A 20846-nucleotide genomic window follows, 5' to 3' on the forward strand; every position below is an offset into this window, starting at 1 on the left:
AGTAATGTTCTACTGTAGCCTCTTAGTCCACACATATTTTGCTGTATCTGTGAAGTCATCACATAGGCACGGCATGGTGTAAACATTTCGAGCCTAATAAAAAATCAGCGTGAAAAAGGGATGGCATCAGACTAACCCTCAATGAAACTTGCTAATGGAAGGCAGCTGTGCCACAAGATGCAAACGTGGCCTAACATAACTTTCTGTAGAAAGTTTGTCTTTCTGATTTTGCAGTATCAAGCCAGTGTCTAAACTGCCTTGAATTATCTGAACGTAGTTATCGAGCTATCGGAGGCTAGGCTGAGAGCACATTGGATATTAGAAAATGAGGGTTAATAATTCACCTTGAAAGTTACCTGCCGAATGGCTGGCTGAACTTTCCTCATTTTAAAGAAAAAACCAAGGGGAAAGAATTAAGTGGTTCATGCAAGGACACCTGAAAAATCAGAGTAAGACTGAATGTACACCACTCCAGGCAAGGATATAACGCACCGGCAAATACAAATAACCAGAGTTTTTTAGTTCAGGTTTACCTGAATAAGTTATTTCTGTTTGGATCGAGGAGTGGCAATGGAGCAGAAAGGTGACATTAGGAGTCGCCGGAGAAGAGAAGCAGGCAACTGTCCTGCGCAGAGCACAGCAGCTAAGAGCAGAGCCTGGGGCGGAGGACCCCGGCTACTCGGGGGGACTTACTGCAGCTCTGAGCCACTTTCTCATGTCTGAAATGCTCCCAGTGATTCAAAACCACACACAAGCATAAATGACGCAGATCCAGAGTGCCGCTAAGTACTCGGCAAAACTTGGTCCCTAGCCCGAATCCAGCTCGTGATATTCCCCTGCTATTAAACGTTGTTTTTTGTCAGCTTGCATTTGTAAAAGTTTGTCTCCCTACCACAGACAGGCGGGAAGGCTGGGTGGAAACAGGGTTCAAAAGCAGACCTCAATCTAGCTGCTCCTGGGCCTCTCACAACCAAGCAACTGGGTGTAAGCTACCGGCAGTTCCGGGGCCACACTGCCCGCGCAGCCTCTCCTGACCCTAGCGCAGCTGCCTCGCCTGTACGGGAGGCCACAGGTCTTCCAAAGGACTGCTGCAAGGCTGGTCCCTGGCTGGCACAGGGAACCTGGATCTGGGGAGGGCCCCCCTGCCACGACCAGTAAGAGCAGCCCAGTGTCTAAACTGTGCAGTTTGAGGTAACACTGACTTCCCTTCTGCGAGTCTGCAGTCTGGGACTCCGGGCAGAGGGCACCCGCATGACCAGCCCTCAACACAGACCCTGGGCTGTCTCTGGGGTCCCAGGTTGGTGACAGTTCATAGTCCTTGCCGGTGTGGGGGACAGGGGAGCACGCCCATGACCCCCCTGGGAGATGACTCTGGAAGCTGCATAAGCTCCTCACTTGGTCCCATGTGCCTTTCCTGCTGCTGCATTTGCTACACACCCTTCCCATGTACTGCTAAGATCAGGGGTGGGATTATGGGGCGATGTGTGAAAGGCTGATTCACATTAGCTTTGTGAAAAATGGACCACGAGTGCCTACCTTTTTTTAGTTTGTGGCGAAACGGGAGATAATCTATGCAAAAACATTTTATAAAGAGTGAAGAATTACACACGTAAGTGGCATTGTTGCTTTTATATGGCAAGTGTTTTTATTAGATGTCATTGCAAATACATAGCATGTGCTAACTGAACATGGACACAAGCCAGATGCAAAACACATACCAAGGTTATCAACTGAATACAGGAAACACTTTCTTTCCCTTTGGTGGGAGAGACCCTCACAATAGCATGAATCCTCAATAATATTACTATTTTCTGTCATCATCATTAGGCAGTTCTGTTACCTGACAACTTTTATTTATAATTCTAGGAAAGAGAAAATTGGAGGAGAAAACAGAATTTATTTACGGAGTGATAAAAACAGACAGAACACTACTGAGAATCAGTACTGTACTTGACTTTCTTAAAAACAATCTTACCCTATAGCACAGATAATGAGGTTACACTGTTCAGCCTAATAAAATATTACAGCTTAAAAAAAATCCTCCTGAGAAACTGCATCTTTAAGAGCTGAAAAGCATCAAGGAAGCGGGACCCTGTGTCCCGCTCAGAGGGTGGTGGGAGTGGAAGAACACTCGGTCGACAGTGCTACACGCGCACGTAGCAGAAGGAAACCAGAAAATGATACCCCGAAATGCCGCAGCGCGGTGAAGAGGCACGCCTCACTCCTGCCCTACTTCTCTAGTATGGCTTTCTCGACCGCCTTGTACTTCTTCAGTTCAACCATCAGTTCCCAGTATTTGAGATACAACCACATGAGTCTCCCATTCTGGCGTCTGTTGGTATTCCAGACATCGCCACAGTATGTGTCGTGCTTAAATATGTCGGTCAAGCCGGCTGCCATGTGCAGCTCGGCGGCAACTGGGTCAGCGGATGCCCGGACCAGTAACCTCTTCTCTATTTCCAGCCGCCTGCTGCGAGGGAGGAGCAGGCTGCAGTAGATGCTCTGTCTTTCCGTAAGAGCATCTTCAAACTCTCTCAGCACAAGCCTGGCCCTCCTCTGCCAGTCTTCTTCCTTTTCCAGGAAGCTCAGGTATGTGCTTCTCAAGGGCTGCAGCTGTCTCTTTTCTTGCATGACCTGAGCCCGCTCCTGTTCCAGAAGCTTCTTTTCTTCTACCAACTTGCGCCCCTGAGAGATAAGGGCTTCTCGGTAACTAGTTGTTCTGTTTTGTTCTTTTTCAAGTTCCAAAGACAAGTGAGCAACCGCACGCCGGTTTTCTGAGATCACGGCGTGGTACTTCGCTTCAAGATCCCGCTGGAAAGCAGCCGTTCTCTGACGGTACGCTTCTCTCTCTTTTTCTATTTCTTTCTGGGACTCCCTAGACCAAATCCAACCTGACAGCAATAAATTAGAAGAGACATTTAATGAAAAGTCAGAGTTGAAGTTCTAGAAGCTTTATTTTTAAAAAGCATGGAAACAAAAAAGCATAAAGCAGCTAAGAACAACATTTCAATAAAATCTTAAGCCCTGAGAGATACAGATGACATTTGGTATGAAACCACATAGCAAGCAAAGTCCACATCTTAAAATCAGACAGGGGTTCCCAAAAGGCAAGCGTGACAAGGCTGCTGACAGTTCCCTTTTCAGCCTCATCTCCTACAGCAAAGAAAATCTACCACTGCTTTCTTTTGCTCTCAAACCCACCGCCACTGCCCACTCTGACTACAGTGCATATGCTACTGGCAAGGTTTAAAAGTTCGGAGCGCCTGCGTGGCTCTGTCAGTTAAGTGTCCGACTCTTGATCTCAGCTCAGGTCATGATCTCGTGGTTTGTGAGTTCGAGCCCCGTGTCAGGCTCTGCACTGACAGCACGGAGCCTGCTTGGGACTCTCCGTCTCCCTCTCTCTCTAACCCTACCCCACGCGCGTGCACACACTCTCTCTCTCTCAAGATAAATAAACAAACTTATAAATAAATAAATAAATAAATAAATAAATAAATAAATAAAAGTCAATATAGCTATGCTTCATGTATTGTTGGCTGGTGATTACAGAACTGAGTAATTTCAAAGTGCACTCAGCCTTGCCTGGTCATCACTAGTAAGCAGCTGAAGTCCAAGAGGCTTGCTTCTATTCTGACGAGGGGTGCATAAAAATAAGGTGGAGTAAGAGGTTCAACCTCAAGACAGGCCTGGCCCCCTTTCCCCAGCAGGGAAACTCGAACGTCACAAACATGGGGCAGACCGAGGGGCAGCCAGGCCTCTGCCCTCTGCTGTGTGGACAAATTTCAGCCCCGGGGAGGTTCTCTGGGGGTTTCCATCCCCCAGCACTCAAGCTGGTGTCCTCGCCATTTGGTTCTCCTTCTCCCAGGTCCCTTGGGAATCTTCACTGGTCTATGACGCCTGCGGCCACCCCAATTCTATAAGCATAGAAACAAATGTATTCCTTCCTCAACTAAAAACAGCCTCTAGTCCTATTTCACTTGGTAACTGACACTTGAAAGCACATCTTTATGTCTTCCTTTGGCCCAAGTTCACAGGCAGGGGAAGTGACCAGTAGAGCAACAGTTACAATACCATTTGATCAGCACAGAGAGGTATGTGTGAACAGGGGAGGAAAGGACTATTTCAGCGTGGAGTGCAGTCAGGGAGGGCACAAGTCTGGAAGAATGAGGAGCAGCTGGTAGGAAAGGTCCCTGTAGGTAGAACAAACAGGGGCAGGAGCGGGCACCACGTGTTCTGAGCCGACTGCTTCCAGGAGCCGACAGGCCTGGGCTGCAGGGATTACGTCAAGGAGGAGCTGGAGCAGACTCTGGACGTCAGCAGGTGCTGAACAGAAGTCCTCACAGACGCTCATAAGAAGTAGAGAGTTGGGGGTGCAAGAGAGAGCAGAGGGTCAAGGAGGGAACCAGAGTCAGGGAGCCACTCCTGCCTTAATCCAGGTATGATCTAATAAAAGTACCACGACTGAAACACAGAACAAGTGGCGACTGATACAGAACACACAGAACTGAACATCAGGCCACGCGGTGCAGGCTGATGACTGGGAAGTTTGGGGTAGGTGGCACTGAATCACGAAGGCCTCCATGAAGAGATGGGACAGGGATAGGACACATATAGGTAAGATTACCAGGGAGGTGTGCAGAGGAAAGTGTGGAGGCAGAATGGAAGTCTGAGAAATTTTTTTTTTAATGTTTTTGTTTTTAAATATTTATTTAGAGAGAGTGAGTGAGCAGGAAAGGTGCAGAGAGAGGGGGAAAGAGAGAATCCCAAGCTGGCTCCATGCTGTAAGCCAGAGCCCAATATGGGGCTCAAACCCCCAAACCGTGAGATCATTACCTGAACTGAAACCAGAGTTGGGTGGTTAACCAACAGAGCCACCCAGGCGCCCTGGAAGTCCGAGAAACCTTCAGTCTGGGTCTGATCTTGGAGAACTCTGCCTTAGGACTCTGGCTAGACAAAACTGTTTGCAGTCCCAGTTTCAGAAGGCAGAGAAGAAAGTTGGGGATCCTGCTTAAAGATATAGAAGTACTCTTTCCTATTCTTCCTCCTGAGTATTGCCAGAAACCCGGGAACTCCCCTGAACACCACCCGCTGCTCCCCTTGGACGCCAGTGTGATTAAAAGTGAACTAAATGTGACTCTCACCATTTGGCTGCTACGCATGGAAAGGAAATAGGAAGCATCGTTGGGAAGAAAGGGGAGTTGGTTAAGAGGATCCATGAGGAGAGTGGCGTATGAACATCAGATCAACACCTGGGAGGAGAATTGTCCAGACAGAATCATTACTCCACCCGCCCCACCAATGTCATCTGTAAGGCCTTTGCTATGATCATTGACATGCTGGAAGAAGATATTAACAGCTCCATGACCAACAGCATAGTGGCCAGTAGGCCCCCAGTTACCCTGAGGCTGGTGGTGCCAGCTACCCAGTGTGGCTCCCTGACTGGAAAAGGCAGATATAAGACAGACACCCTGGGGGCCCCAGGTCCAGGCGGCGAGGGGCATGCTGCCCAAAACCACCGAGCGTGCCATTACCATCACTGGTGTGCTGCAGCCTGTCACCAAGTGTGTCAAGCAGATGTGTCTGGTGATGCTGGAGACACTCTCCCCGTCTGTCCAAGGCAGAGTCATCACTACTCTGTACCAGCCCATGCCAGCCGGCTCTCCAGTCATCTGTGTGGACAGCTAAGATCGGTGCAGCGAGTCTGTGGGCTACCCCCATGCCACCCATGACCTGGAGGGACCACCTCTAGATGCATACTCAATTCAAGGACAACATGCCATTTCTCCGCTTGATCTGGCCAAGCCAAACCAGGTGGCAAGACGATAGTCTCACTTTGCCATGATGCACGGCGGGACTGGATTTGCCAGAATTCACTCCAGCTCTCCAGAGGTGAAAGGCTATTGGGCAAGTTTGGATGCATCTATTCAAACTGCCCATGAACTCACCATTCCAAATAATTGGCTGCATAATCAGGTGCCAAGGCGCCAGCATTAATGAGATCTGCCAGATGCCCGGGGCCCAGATCAAAATTGCCAATCCAGTGGAAGGCTCTTCTGCTAAGCAGATTACTATCACTGGTTCTGCTGCCAGTTATTAGTCTGGCCCACTATCTAATCAATGCCAGGCTTTCCTCTGAGAAGAGCATGGGGTGCAGCTAGAACAGTGTAGGTTCACTCGTAACCCCTCTCTGCTGTTTTCCCGTGATCCAACTGTGTAACGTCTGGTCAGTGATTCTAGGTTTCAAATAATTTGTAAGTCTTTAGTTTCTACACAACTTTATCATCCGCTAAGAATTTATTTATTATTATTTTTTAATGTTTATTCATTTTTGAGGGAGAGAGAAAGTGAGGGAGAAGAGTGGGGGAGGGGCAGAGAGCAAGGGAGACACAGAATCCAAAGCAGGCTCCAGGCTCTGAGCTGTCAGCACAGAGCCTGACATGAGGCCCGAACCCATGAACCACTAAATCATGACCTGAGCTGAATTTGGACTCCCGACTGAGCCACCCAGGCTCTATCATGTGCTAAGAATTTAAATATCACATTCTCTGTTCAACTGTTAACGCTGGGATCAAGATTTAGTTTTATATGCTTTTCTCTCTTTTTAGTTTTATTTTGGGTTTTTGGCTCGTGAATTTCATTTGTTGATAAGAAATGTTAAGAGTGAAATATTAATAAATTTCAGTTTAGTTCTGTAAAAAAAAAAAAGAAAAGAAAAGAAAAAGAAACCCTGGCCATCGTACATACAACAAACATAAGAAGACTCTTGAAGGTAGAGAACCGCAGGCAGACTGGCCAGGGACCTTGGCACCCAAGGAACACCGTGATGGTGAGTCCCCCGGAGTTTCATTTGCCTCACACATCCCAGACTTGGAGGTGAAATGGCAACGGTGAAGACGTCCTTTTAAAAAGCCCCAGCAAAAGTCTGCTCTCCCTGGCCAAAGGACTAGGAAGGTGGCCTAGCAAGACAGAGAGCTTGGACAATAACCACTCTACTCCCACCAAACAGCACAGTCGCTGTGGCTCCATCCCCACCTCACTGGCTGGAGTGGAGGCTGATGGGTACCCCTCCCACTCAGGGGGATGGTGTCAGAGGCGCCATGTCCCCAGAGAATGGGGAGTAACAAGACCCTCCCACCTCTCCCAGCCAGGGAGCATTGGTGGAGACCTGGGGGAGCTGTACCTCCTGCCCAGTGATAATGAGGGGATCGATCCTTCCTTCTGCATCTGTGGACCAGTGGCCGAGTGGAGAGCCCGGACTTGCATCCATAGCGGAGAGCGAGGCGGCAGCACCACCCTTCCCCTGCCAGAGGCCTGTCCAAGAAGCCTGCCACGAAATGTCCAAATAAAGCGTCAGGCTCCTAACAGCCAAAATGCACAGGTTTCAGTTGAAAATCGCTTTTCAGGGGTGCCTGGGTGGCTCAGTCTGTTCAGCGTCTGACTCTTGAGTTCACCTCAGGTCATGATATCATGGTTTGTGAGGCTGAGCCCCAGGTCAGGCTCTGTGTTGTAAGTGCAGAGCCTACTTGGCATTCTCTCTCCCTCCTCCACTCACGCTCTCTCAAAATAAATAAATAAACGTTAAAAAAAAAAAAAAAAGAATAGCATCCTCTTCCCCACTGAGCAGTTTAAAAACAAAAAAAAAAAAATCACTCTCCATACCCCAAATCGGAAATATCTCAAATTGAATTTAAAAAGAGTATTGGTAGATTCCAATACCGAGATGACAGAGACGTTAGGATTACCTGACAAAGAGTTTAAAGCAGGCATGATAATATACAGCCTAAGCAAAGAAATAGAAGATAAAAAAAAAAAAAAAATGAAAAATTTAAAACTGAAAAACACAATAAATGAAATAAAAAAACACAGGAAAAAAAGTGTGGAGAAGGGAGAACCCCGACAAATGGCTAAAATAATAAAATGCAGATGAACACAGACATAAAACACTAACAAATGTAATTCTACAATGTGTGAGAAGGATTACATGGCATGACCAAGTGGAGATTATTCCTAAAATGTAAGACGGCTTCAATATTCAAAAACCCATCAGTGTAATCCGACATGAGTAGTCTAACGAAGAAAATCACATGATCCTATCAATTGCTACAGAAAAACATTTGACAAAACTGAACACCCATTCATGATAAAAACACAGAAAGAAACATAAAAACAGAGAGGACCTTCCTCGCCTTGAAAAGGAACACCTGTGAAGACCCACAGCTAACATTGCACTTAACGGTACAGACTGAACGCTCTTCCTCTAAGATAGGAACTTCTCAAGGGAGGCCTGTAAACGTTAGCCAGTGCAAGAAAAAAGAGGAAAAGGAAATAAAAGACAAACAGATTGGAAAGGAAGAAAGAAAACATTAAATCTCATACCTTATACTCATAAAAAAAAATTAACTCAAAACGGATCGTGGATTTACGTGCAAAACGTTAAGACTAAACTATCAAGAAACAAGAATCTTCAGGATCTACGGATAGGTGAAGAGCTCTCAGGAGGAAAAGCATGACCCATGAAAGAAAAAGTGACACACTGGACGCCATCAAAATTAAAACTTTTGCTCTGTGAAAGCCTCCGTTAAAAGAACGAAAAGACAAGTTACAGAGTGGAAGAAGATACTGGCAAACCAGATACCTCGCAAAGTATGAGAATCTAGAATATAGTAAAAACTCTCAAAACTCAACACGAAAAGACAACACAACTAAAAAATCACTGTACGACTGGAACAGACACTTCATGGAAAAGGCAACGTTATCAGCCATTAGGGAAATGCAAATTAAAGCTAAAATGGGCGTAAAATAAAAACAACAGTGACCTCCCCAAACGCTGTTGAGGATGCCAAGAAACTGGATCACTCACACACTGCTGCTGAGGATGCAAAATGGTACAGCCACTTGGGAAAACATTTTGGCATTTTTTTTTTATTAAAAAAGTTTTTTAATGTTTACTTATTTTTGAGAGAGACAGAGAGAGAGAATGCAAGTGGGGGAGGGGTAGAGAGAGAGGGACACAGAATCCAAAGCAGGCTGCAGGCTCTGAGTTGTCCACACAGAGCCCAATGCAGCGCTCGAACCCACAAACCGCGAGATCATGACCTGGGCTGAAGTTGGACACCCAACCGAATGAGCCAGACACGCGCCCCCATTTTGGCATTTTTCTAAAAAAACTAACCGTTGATTCTCAGGGAGGCTGACAAGAGCAAATGCTTTTTATGATTCAGTGTTCTGCACAGTGCCAGCTTCTAGGTCAGAGCCTGGGCAGACCCAAACCCAGCCCTAAGGGTGTTGCCACTTAGAAGCCTGCCATCTTGCAAAGCACTCCTAACCCTCAGGAACGCTACCTGTTGCCTGTGGCTAGGGTGAGTGAATTGGAAGGCTTAACCTTACACTGACTAACTACGATTAATTAGTTTTGAGGCTGGGACAGGCCCTGGAGGGACTCTCATGTTCCCTTTGTTTTCCAGACTCGTTAACTTTTATAGTTTTTCATAACAACTTTTACTTTTGAGGTTCTTGCCATCTCGGACTTTTGAAATGTTGCTTTTTGTCCCTGACAAGGTTCATGGAATACTGTGCCTTTTCTTCTTGGTTGTCTTGTTTAGGTAACATGACATGAGAAAACTTTTAACTTGGCATTCTTATAAAGATTCTCCAGTAACATATTATTACATAGTTTAGAAATTATAATGCCAAATATGGGTCTTAATTAGCCTCCTGGCACAGTCAACATTACAGGTGATAAGTGAACAACTGATAAATGCTACTCTCCTCACCCTTCACTTCCTCTATGGTAAGCCCTTCGACCTGAGAAATCCAGGCACATAAAAAGACACTCCGTAAAAAGTACCACTGCTAATAGAGGGCAGCTTGGACTTTTCTTCCATTCAATTATTCAGTTTCTCATATTCTCTTCTAATTAAAAAAATTTTTTAAAATATTTATTTATTTTTGGCAGACAGAGAAACAGAGTGCAAGCAGGGGAGGGGCAGAGAGAGAGGGAGACACAGAATCTGAAGCAGGCTCCAGGCTCTGAGCTGTCAGCACAGAGCCGGATGCAGGGCTCGAACTCACGAGTCGTGAGATCATGACCTGAGCCGAAGTCGGATGCTTAACCAACTGAGCCACCCAGGTGCCCCTCAGTTTCTCATATTCTTAACTGCCAACCCAGAACTGTGGGATATGACAAAATATAAAATCAATTCCTGAACATCGGGAAATGTATCGCTGTAGTGGAAAATAAAAGCTAAGGGCTGGAATACTTATAACTGGCAACTGGTCATTTCCCCAAAGTGGTACAAAGTCAGATCAAACTAGAAAGAATGTGGCCAAGGCTGAGCAGAGGCTGAATGGATAGTCTCCCAAAGGCTGATTTTCTAAAGACAACCAAAAAGGTTTTCTTTTATGCCTGTTTTATTTATTCTTCCCTGTCAGTCCTTATGAGGGCAACTGAAGCAAGAGAGCCCCCTTCAGAGCAGTGAAGTCTGAAACGGGAGCTAACAGTTACTAAAACTCACCCCACACACAATGCTTCTGAATATCCTGTTTTATTTAGCCTTCACAACGCATCGAGGTAATTATGATTAGCTAGCTTCAACGGATAGGGAAACCAAGGCTCAGGGGGTTGAGTAATTTGCTCAAGACTCACTGTATGGATAACACTAGAATGTACACTGGCATCTGTCCGTGCCCAAAGGCCAAAGTCTTTGGGCTCCACACTTTCAGTCCCCAAAATGCAAATGTTAGGAAAACCATGACTTACGAAAAGCAGCCAATCCCAGCATTGGAACCAACAAGGCATAATTCCATCTGCTTCCATCACCCCCATCAGCCCTGGAATTAGGCCGGATATTCCAATTTGGAGGGTCATTTAAATTATTCATGGAGATACACCTTGAAGTGAATAATAAAATCATTAATCACATGAAAGGAATAAAATACATCTGGCACAATCGTGTCATCCTCTTGGCTCAATTCTACCTACGAGCCAGCCACATAGCACTGAGTCTTACAGGATTAAAAGAAGAAAACAACAAGGCCTCAGACAATAGCAACTCCCCATGATACAGTGGGGGCAAAGACACGTCCCAAACAAGTGAAGTAGAAGCAGAAAGAGATAAGGTCTCTAACGCGGACAAGCTTTAGAGTATGGCTGTATACAAAGACTATCAGTAGGAAGGTGTGAAACCACTGGCTGCTTCAGCAAATGAATGACATTGACAGGTCCAGTCGGCGGTGTGTTGGGGAAATGGGAACAGGCTAGGAAGGCTCTCCTGCCTCCCCACAAACACCACACTTAGAGCTCATGCTGTGTCTCAGTAACTAGCCTGGGGTCTAATGTTAGTATGAAATGTACCAATTTACTAAGTATCCACAGGAGGTTGGGCTTTTTCACAAAATAGAGCAATGAGACTTTCAGCTTATCTCTATGTGATGGCCACAAATAATACACACTGATTACAAAAGAAATAAAGCAAACACAGGAAAAAAGGACTCTAATTCAATTTCGAAAGATTTTAATGGGGTTTTCAATAAATACTTAACATCTAAAGATAAAGAATTCTAACTGGCAATAAAGAAATGCCAAAAAAATTATGTTAAGGAGTTTGTGGTACTATACAACAAAAAACTAGTTATCTGAAAGTACTAAACTGCAAAACTCTCAAAGTAGGGCTGGGAAGGACAGTGTTCATTTCCTTCAAGCCAGTAAAGTCCACTTGGTGGGGGGGGGGGGGGGGCACAGGGCCTGAGGAAACATACAATCCTAATAAAAGCAGCCGAATCCTAAATAAAGACAAAGGGTTATACACAATTGTATTCTTTATGGTCTTATTTAGTACTAGCAAAGACTTGGAAACAACCTAAATGCCAATAAAATGGGAATGGATCATTGTAAACTTACTCAGTAAAATAATCCGAAATTATATTGCACAAAATTGTGCACGAAAAAGATGCTAATAATACAAAACGAAAAGCAGGATAACGACTAAACGACTAAAACTATTGATTTCCCATGCCACCTCCTTCCACAAAAGATTTCAGGTAACTTGCAGAAACACACACGAAAATTACAAACACTTCCTAAATCTGAGGCGAAATCAGGCGACTTGGCGAAGACACTTAAACCTCGGGAGCTGCCCTCTCCACCGCTGGAGCCCCCCGCCCCGAGTCGACCGCGCCCGGGAACACTATCTCCGGAATCCCTGAACACAGCCTGGCGCCCTGCCTTACTCCGACCCCAGCGCCACCCCCGCCCTCCTGACCTGCCCCCCGGAACCCCTGATCCGCAACCTACCCCTGGCCACCCTCCGGAGCTACCTCCGGAACACCCGACACCCCTGATCCCCAACCTACTCCCGGCCCCCCTGACCTCCCCTCAGGCCCCCGACCTAATCCTGGAACCTCAACCTACCCCAGGAACCCCGAACTCCCCTCAGGCCCCCGGCCTACCCCCGACCTACCCCCGGAATCCCAGACTTCCTCTCAGGCCCCCGGCCTACCCCCGGAACCCCCGATCTCCCCTCAGGCCCCCGGCCTACCCCCGGAACCGCAACCTACTCCCGGAACCCCCGACCTCACCCAGCCTCTCCCAAATGCAGCCCAGGCCCTGGTCCCGCTTCGATCACGGACAGGCCCTCCGACCTACCCCCGGGCGGGGAGCGCCGGGCCCCGGATCCGTTTAGCGCCACTGTCTGATCCTGTGCGCAGGCGCGAAACCCCCTCACGCCCCGGGGTCGCGGCGTGGTGCGCAGGCGCGGTGTCCCCTCGTCCGGGCCTGGGCGCTACTAGGTGCGCAGGCGCAGTCTGGCGCGGGGGTTGGTGGGACAGCACCGTGTAAGGCAGACATGTCGGGGGTCCGGGTGGTGTCGCGGCTGCTGGGCGCCCGGCGCCTGGCACTGACTAGGGCGGTGAGTCGGCGCCGTGGGGCGGGCAGGGCGCGGGGAGCCGAGGAGGGGCAGGACTTCCCACGGGGCGGAGCGGACGCCGAGTCCCCCCGGCGCCGGACCGGGACGAGGTCGCGAGGGTCTCGGGGAGGATGCGGTGAGGAGGCCGCCCGAAGGAGTGGGGCCGACCCGGAGGGCCGCGGGACTCCTTCTGAAGCCAGCGAGTCGCGTCCCGGTGAAGGTCATGACCCCGCTTGCCGTCCCCGGGGACCCTTCCCCAGAGTACTAAGGTCGCCCCCGCCCCAGCCTTCGGCGCGTGGGGAGGCGTGTTTGCCCGAGGTCACCCTGACAGGTGGCGGCCCGTGGGTGCCCCGGGCCTCTGAATCCAAAAGCGCCCTTAGATCTCCGGCGGAGGCGGGCCGGCAACCGCAGGCGCGCGCTGGCCGGGCGCTGTGCCGATCGCCCTGGGGACGGTCCGTCGGGCGCCAGCAGCCCCGAGGACCCGGCCGGGCTCGGCCCTCCCGCCCCAGGCAGGGTAGGTGGGAGGCACGTCTGACACCGGCGCTGGCGCTTGCCTGGCAACTGTTTGCAAAACCGCGCGTCTTCGGGGAAAGCGAAGACCCGTGTTTCACACCGGGATCTGGCAACTTTTGGACCTTCATCTTGGGTTTTGTGTGGTGGCCTTTTGCGCACATTAGAAAACCAGGCGAAGAACGTCAGCGCTCTGACCGCAGACCACGTTCGGGCGACGGCGCCCGGAAGTCTGATTTCCCGTGCGTTGTCTGCCCGGACTCCGGTCAGTCGTGGATGGCCGTCAGGGTTGTGCCTTCTGGAGCCCTTGCTTACCGGATTGTGTCAGATGTACTCCTTACAGTTATGTCTTCAGGATCTACCTTTTCAGGTTTCATTTCAGCACTCTAAACTTGGAGGGGTTGTTGTTTGGGTTCTTTTATATGATCCGCCTGCCCACCTACTTAGTAATGTAATTACAGAGTGAAAATCCCAGTGGGAACCGAGGCATTCAGCAGTATCGACTGGAGTTATGCCTGTAATTACACCTGCAATTTTCTCCATTTTGAAATACAGACACTAAAAATTAAGTTAAATGTGAGAAGGTTAACTCCGCCATCCTGCCAATGCCAGGGAACGTTTTCAGTGCTTTCTCGTGCTGCTGTGGTTGATGCTTCCTGAGCAGAGGTCCCCGCTCTCCACACCCCACCCATCTTGGGCTCTGAGTCCACAAGCTGGATGGGCAGTGGGGTATTCTTCGCAAACCTGAGCAGACTTCTTAGTGCCTCCTGCTTGTTAAGTGCAGTGGCCAGTAACTGGCGGTGCCGGGAGAAGAGCCAAACGTGTGTGTGCCCGGTCACCCCAGCGTTCTTGTGCAGACTGAGACCCCTCCAGTCTGTGGAACTCCCTTGACCACCTCCCTGCCCTTTGTTTATGACCTTGTTGTCCTTTATGTAAACTGGACTAGAATTCTAGCTCTGAGCTCTTAGCTGCAAGTGAGAAAGAGATTCTGAGCACCACTGGTCAGAGTGTGTAAACCTGTACTTTTGTATTGGCTTGATTGGAAGTTATCTTGGTTGAATCAACTATTAGCTGCCAGCATTTACCCTTCTTTTTATCTTGATGAAGATAGCTTTTCCTGTGGAAATTAATTCTGCCCCCAAGCAATATATGTAGTGGAATTTAGGATTGGCAAAAACAAAAGCGTCAACTTAGAACAACAACAACAACAAAATGTATGATCACCAACTGAGAAATGTGCACGGAGAGTAGATGATGAGGGTAATTTGAAGAAAATCCACAGAGAATTTTTCTGGATTTCATTTTGTTCAATTCTCTGGTGTTTCCAAGGCAGTTTATATTTACAGCTGCTTTCAAGTTGCAAAATCATCAAACCTATTTTGCGTTGGTTTCATTTTTAGTTATCTTAATGCACTGACATAATTTGCAGACTGTTCTGGTGTATTGAAAGGAAAAGTAAAAGCAAAGTCCTTAAATAGTTGCTGGTTAATTGCTTCAGATGAGATTTTTCAAATTCTTTAACATGGATATCCAAAGTACTGTTCTAGAGTCAGTTTCTTTTCTTTGAATGTATTGTTTTGAATTGGGTTTAATGATGTATCTAGAATTACACTATTTAGGCCACTGTGGTAACCTTTTTTGTTTTCCTTTTTGGGGGAATTATACGGCTGTGGCATTCATTTCTGCATTCTGTGGGATGTTTTTCCTGGTTCACTGGAAAAATTGTGGCTTGGTTTTGATATGTAATCTGGATATGCATCTTATTTTGGAGTCCCAGAGATTTTTCCTAAGGCTCCTTACCTAGGGGGAGTGTACTGAATCTGGTGCCAGCCAGGCAGACCAGAGTTCAGACCCTGGATAGACTCCATTTCTCTTTCAGGAGGGTTCTGTGAGGTAGCCTGTGACGCCCTGGTGTGGTGATCATTCTAGCCAGGACCTACACCTACAGCCTGTGCTCGATAATCTTGTGAATTGTATTCTAAGCATCCCTGTTTTAAAAACCTTTAAACTTCTAATGAAAATAATTACACATAGTTATAAAAAAAAAAACTCAAGGAATACAGAGGCTTTATAAATGAAAAGGATTGAGACCCTCTCCTAACCTCAGACCTGTTCCCCAGTGAAATCACTTCTGAATTGTTTCTGTTACTGGCCGCTGCTGTTTACCTCCATGTCTCCAGCTAATGTGCAGGCTTATTTTCATCCATTTTGGACTTTGACTTGTGGCTCTGAATGAGGACTCAGTTACCTTAAACCATCTTCCCCCATCCTCAGTTCTTCCCATGGCCTTCCAAGGCGCTTTCAGAGCCTTTATGGGCTGCTTTTTTTTATTATACAGATTGTACTTACAAATAGTTTCTTGTCTGCAATTCGTAGGTGAATGCTATCAGATGGGGACCCGTACTTCGCTAGATTAAGGTTTTCAATATCTCTGCCCTTCTCTTCAGTTTTCTCCCTTTTACCATTTAAGTCATTCACTTGTGCTTTCATGTCATTAAAAGCTCTGTTTCTTTCAATTCTGCCTCCAAGGCAGATTTCCTCACGCTTCTTTACGTTTCGCTGTTGGAAAATGTTTGATAGTTTTACTTCAAAAAATGTTAGTTTTATTTATAGACAAATTGGGTTAATTTTGGGCTCTCCAGATTCTAAAATTGCTCCTCAAATCCGATTTAGATAAAAAGCTAGTATTCTATTTTCCACAGGGAGATAGTATGACAATTTGTTAAAGATTTCATTATAACAGCTGCCAGTGTTTGAGATGGCCGTGTGTGTCTATCTTTATTTAACGTGAGCATCCTAGAAAGAAGAAATAAATACTTAGGGAATCTCACTGTTACTATTTTACTTTTTTACAGTTCAACTTAAGCAGGTAAGTTTAATGATCAGAACAAAAATGGGATCGATTAGGAAAAAGTATATAAAAGACGCTTTACAGTATAATATGTCCTTTTCATGTTGATTATTTTTATAGGATTTAATATGTGATTAATCTTCAGTTTTCTGAATTAAAATTGTTCAGGTGGCCATAAAATCTGGAAACATAGACAAATATACATAATAAATAGTTGACTCATATTCCAACAAATGTTCAATGAATGTGCTGTTCCTCATTAGCATTTCATACTTTAACAAGTTATGCAAAACTGCACGTGCACCAAAGCACTGTTTCCTTCAATCCTCGTACATCCACCTACAACGAATCGCCTGAGGGGATTTGTGTGTCTCACTTTCACTGAATAAACTTGTGCCTTTAGCACACCCAAGATGTAATTAAGGAAGAAGTGTCTGTCATCTGTGTTTCTGGATTGTGTGGTCCTGTTTTTGGTTTTGTTTGTTTTTAAGTTTCACCTACTATAAGTCTTAAAAACATTTTTGACCATTCGTATTATACCAAGAAAAAAGATGAATACTAAATACGAGCTAATGGAAAAACAAAAATTCATTTGTTTTACCTTTCTATTCCACATCACAACATTTTACTGAAAATGAAGGGATTTTTAATCTATAGATAAAAGACTCTAAATGGTACTTAGGTTGTTTTACAAGTTTGATTTTAAAATCGTTTAGAATTCACAATGGGTCTTACACACAATGATTTCAATAAATCAGGCACTCCAGAGCACAATTGGAGGTGTAACAATTATGTGATGACTTCTTAACAGTCCAAGGAGATAAAGACCTTTTTTTCAAATATGGAAAGAAATTAATCTTTCTGCAATATTAACCCCTAAAAGCTATCTTCCTTTATAGACTACAATATTATTGTCAATTTCATATACTTTTATTTTTTTTAATCTTACTTTTAATGTTTGTTTTATTTTTGAGAGATACAGTGCGAACGGGGGAGGGACAGAGAGAGAGGGAGGCACAGAATCCTAAGCAGGCTCCAGGCTCTGAGCTGTCAGCACAGAGCCCGACACAGGGCTTGAACCCATGAACCCGTGATATCATGACCTGAGCCGAAATCAGATGCTTATCTGACTGAGCCACCCGGGCACCCCCATATACTTTTAAAAAGAACTCCCAGAGGAAGAAATTTCTGGAGGCTTTCCCAAATATATACAGCTACTTTTTCTGTCATGCTTACAACATCTGCAAAGTACGGAATGTTCAAATGCAGATTCTTATGATCAAGGGGCTCCATAATTGCCTCCTCCATATACTCTTTGAGGTCAGTCACTTTCATAACTATTCCTGTAATAGGATCAATCTCTCCATGTACTGTCACCACAACTTTATAATTGTGCATGTGGCCATTTGGATTGTTGGAATTCCCAAACAATTTCAAGTTTTCTTCATTACTCAGAGATGTGCTGTGGAGCCAGTGGGTCGCTCTGAGGGAGATGAGGTGGGACAGTTGCGTGGTGTTCTTGGCTTGCCTTCCCACTTGGTTGGTGGTGGGGCTGGGACAGGCTCTCTGTTTCTATTTTGATTTCAGTTTGGTATTGTAAAATGTACTGTTCTTTTTTGGAACTATTACCTTTATCTTGTACTTTATTAAAATTTCATGAACATTTGTATTTTGCTGACTTGGTTCTTTGTTAAGATGTGATTTTTACCATTTAAAAATTATACTAAAGCAGAAGAATATTCTTTTTAAGTTTTTAAATTCGTTTACTGGACAAAAAGTTGACTTATGTCAATAAAAACAAAAGTACTTAGGGGCGCTTGGGTGGCTTAGTCGGTTAAGCATCTGACTTTAGCCCACATCATGGTCTTGTGGTCCATGAGTTCGAGCCCTGTGTTGGGTTCTGTGCTGACAGCTAAGAGCCTGGAGTCTGCTTCAGATTCTGTGTCTCCCTCTCTCTCTGCCCCTCCCTGGCCTGTGCTCTCTCTTTCTCAAAAATAAATAAACATTAAAAAATACATATATAGGGGCGCCTGGGTGGCTCAGTCGGTTGGGCGTCCGACTTCGGCTCAGGTCACGATCTCGCGGTCCGTGGGTTCGAGCCCCGCGTCGGGCTCTGGGCTGATGGCTCAGAGCCTGGAGCCTGCTTCCGATTCTGTGTCTCCCTCTCTCTCTCTGACCCTCCCCCGTTCATGCTCTGTCTCTCTCTGTCTCAAAAATAAATAAACTTAAAAAAAAAAAAAAAAAACAAAAAAAAAAAAACATATATACTTAAAGTTGAAATTGGAGAATTCAAGAATATTGCATTTATCAGTTCAGATCTACTTAGAAATTCAGGAAACTTCTTTGTAATTGGAACTGTTAGCATAAAGTCAACTATTTGTGGCAGGCATCATTTGGTCTCAGTGCTTAAGAAAGTCTAAAAAAATATTTTTAAGTTATTCTTGAGAGAGAGAGAGAGAGAGAGAGAGAGAGGTGGGGAGGGGCAGAGAGAGAGAGGGAGAGAGTGAGCATCCCAAGCAAGCTCTGCACTGTCAGCACAGAGCCCAGATGCAGGCCTAGAACTCATGAGCTGTGAGATCATGACCTGAGCCAAAACCAAGAGTCAGTTGCTTAACTGACTGAGCCACTCAGGTGCCCCTAAATGCTAAAGAAAGTCCAGAGGTTGGAGCCACCTGCTCCATTTGCTCCATTTGCAAGCGGCCAAGCCCTCCAGCCTGGCCTGAGGCCATTAATCCTCAGAGAAAGTCCTTCTGTTCAAAACCACTCCGAGTTCATTTTGTATTTTGCCAAATTCTCCTCCCTGAATTCTCCACTTGTTTGTCCTACAGAATAGTTTTTTTACCCCACAGAATAAATAGCGTCTCTTCCAAACTGCAGAATACTCGAAGACATCTCTCGTATCCCCTTTGTCGTTGTTAAACATACTTAATTCCTAAAACTGTTCATGAGGGGCGCCTGGGTGGCGCAGTCGGTTAAGCGTCCGACTTCAGCCAGGTCACGATCTCGCGGTCCATGAGTTCGAGCCCCGCGTCAGGCTCTGGGCTGATGGCTCGGAGCCTGGAGCCTGTTTCCGATTCTGTGTCTCCCTCTCTCTCTGCCCCTCCCCCGTTCATGCTCTGTCTCTCTCTGTCCCAAAAATAAATAAAAAACGTTGAAAAAAAAATTTAAAAAAAAAAAATAATAAAAAAAAAAAAATAAAACTGTTCATGAAATTGCTAAGACTTCATTTTATCAGTAGCCCTCTAAAATGCAGTCAGTAGAACAGAAAGACGTGCCTTATAAGTTGGTTTTCATATAAAGAAGATGACCTCTCAGGCTGGGCTGTGATTTCATTAATACCAATTATCTTGAGTAAATGTTCATAGGGTGGAACATTTAAGCCAACACTTGGAGAGTTGTAGAGATTAGCCAGGGAATGGCCAGGGACGAGTGTTCAGACAGGGAACAGCACCCTGGAGTATGACAGAGGAGAGGGGATGTGGCTACAGCCCAGCGCAGGTGTGGAGAGTGGTGAAGCAGGAGCATCTCTAGGCCTGGAGTCTTCACATTCACAGTGAAGGGTTGGTTGGTCCCACTGGTACCCAGTGTCGGGGTAAGCAGTAGAGCCTCTTGTAAAAGATGGATCTCCCAATACACTGTCCCAGGCCTTTTCCAGTGAACCACAAAACCTTGCAGACGTGTGGTGCTATAGTGTGAAGAGGGTCATGATGGGTCCAGTAAAAGTGCTTCATTGTAAACTACCACTTTCACAAAATAGATGGGTTTCCCATTGTCCACCAAAGACCATAAATTAAGAAATTAACGTGACATTGTGTCCTTTTCATTTCCTGCTGAGTCTGTGCGTGTCCTGCTTGGAGACAAGCTTCATCTAGAAGAGCTTTTCTTGGAGTGCCAACTCCTTGCCACTTGGGCCTGCCCTGGGTCCTTAGTCCGCTTCTACCCTGCAGGGTTACATAGAGGACCCCAGGTGAGCTGTCTAGGTGAAGGAGCAGCTGGATGCATAAAAAGGTTGATGACTTGGGAAATTTTGGTGATTTGTTATTCTTTTAAGACACTTAAGTGCTCTCCATCTCTCCATCTCTGTCTCAGCAGTGGCCCGCGACATGGCAGGCAGGCACCTGCGGTTTTCACTTCACTATTGATGGGAATAAGAGGTCTTCAGCTAAAGTTTCAGATTCAGTAAGTTTACAACTTTTTGTTCCCTTATAAATGATATGCTTGTCTTAGAGGAATAATGATCTATGCCAGTCTTCAATATATTGGAGTAATACACAGGTCTTATTTAAAGGAAAACATTCTGGTTCCAATAATGCTCTAATTATTTTTAGTGTATAGCACTTAACTGTAGTACAAATGTAAGCATAGTTACTAACATTTTTTGCTTATAGTTCTTAAGTATCTATAAACCAGATTAAAATTTAAAGCAGCAAAATAATAAAATACCAGTGACCGCTGAACATTATTCATTGTGACAGATGACATAGGACCCTGAAGCCACTTGTGTGTAGGCTCTTGGCGTTTACTGGGTCTGTTCTGTCCTCTGCTGAAGGCACTAAAATTTGTTTACAAATTCTTTTCTCACA

At 45.9% G+C, this 20846-nt stretch overlaps 2 protein-coding genes and 1 pseudogene across 5 annotated transcripts in view; 2 read left to right on the top strand and 1 right to left on the bottom strand.

Annotated features, from left to right (window-relative positions):
- Window positions 1–1619: 1619 nt before the first annotated feature.
- Window positions 1620–12774, bottom strand: CCDC127 (coiled-coil domain containing 127). Of its 2 annotated transcripts, none has more exons than XM_019438281.2 (3): window positions 12644–12774; window positions 10760–10890; window positions 1620–2891 (listed from the first exon to the last, which is right to left on the bottom strand). In XM_019438281.2, exons 2-3 carry the CDS (start codon window positions 10878–10880, stop codon window positions 2230–2232), a joined length of 783 nt encoding a protein of 260 aa, XP_019293826.1. In that variant the 5' UTR covers window positions 10881–10890; window positions 12644–12774; the 3' UTR covers window positions 1620–2229. The 2 variants fall into 2 exon arrangements, with proteins under 2 accessions (XP_019293826.1, XP_019293827.1); XM_019438282.2 differs by having other exon boundaries at window positions 12577–12702.
- On the top strand, window positions 4164–6281 carry LOC109260198 (poly(rC)-binding protein 1-like; annotated as a pseudogene).
- SDHA (succinate dehydrogenase complex flavoprotein subunit A) overlaps window positions 12773–20846 on the top strand; it is a 30201-nt gene continuing 22127 nt past the window's right edge. Inside the window, exons 1-2 of one of the 3 annotated variants that reach the window (XM_019438278.2) lie at window positions 12773–12905; window positions 20353–20442. In XM_019438278.2, the coding sequence (XP_019293823.1) occupies window positions 12843–12905; window positions 20353–20442 (153 nt within the window). In that variant the 5' untranslated portion in view covers window positions 12773–12842. The remainder of the gene's footprint in view (window positions 12906–20352; window positions 20443–20846) is intronic. The other 2 variants (XM_019438279.2, XM_019438280.2) reach the window with 2 other exon arrangements.

The sequence above is a fragment of the Panthera pardus genome, unplaced genomic scaffold, assembly GCF_024362965.1.
Source record: "Panthera pardus isolate Hobbes unplaced genomic scaffold, ASM2436296v1 HiC_scaffold_2, whole genome shotgun sequence".
Taxonomy (NCBI): Eukaryota; Metazoa; Chordata; class Mammalia; order Carnivora; family Felidae; genus Panthera; species Panthera pardus.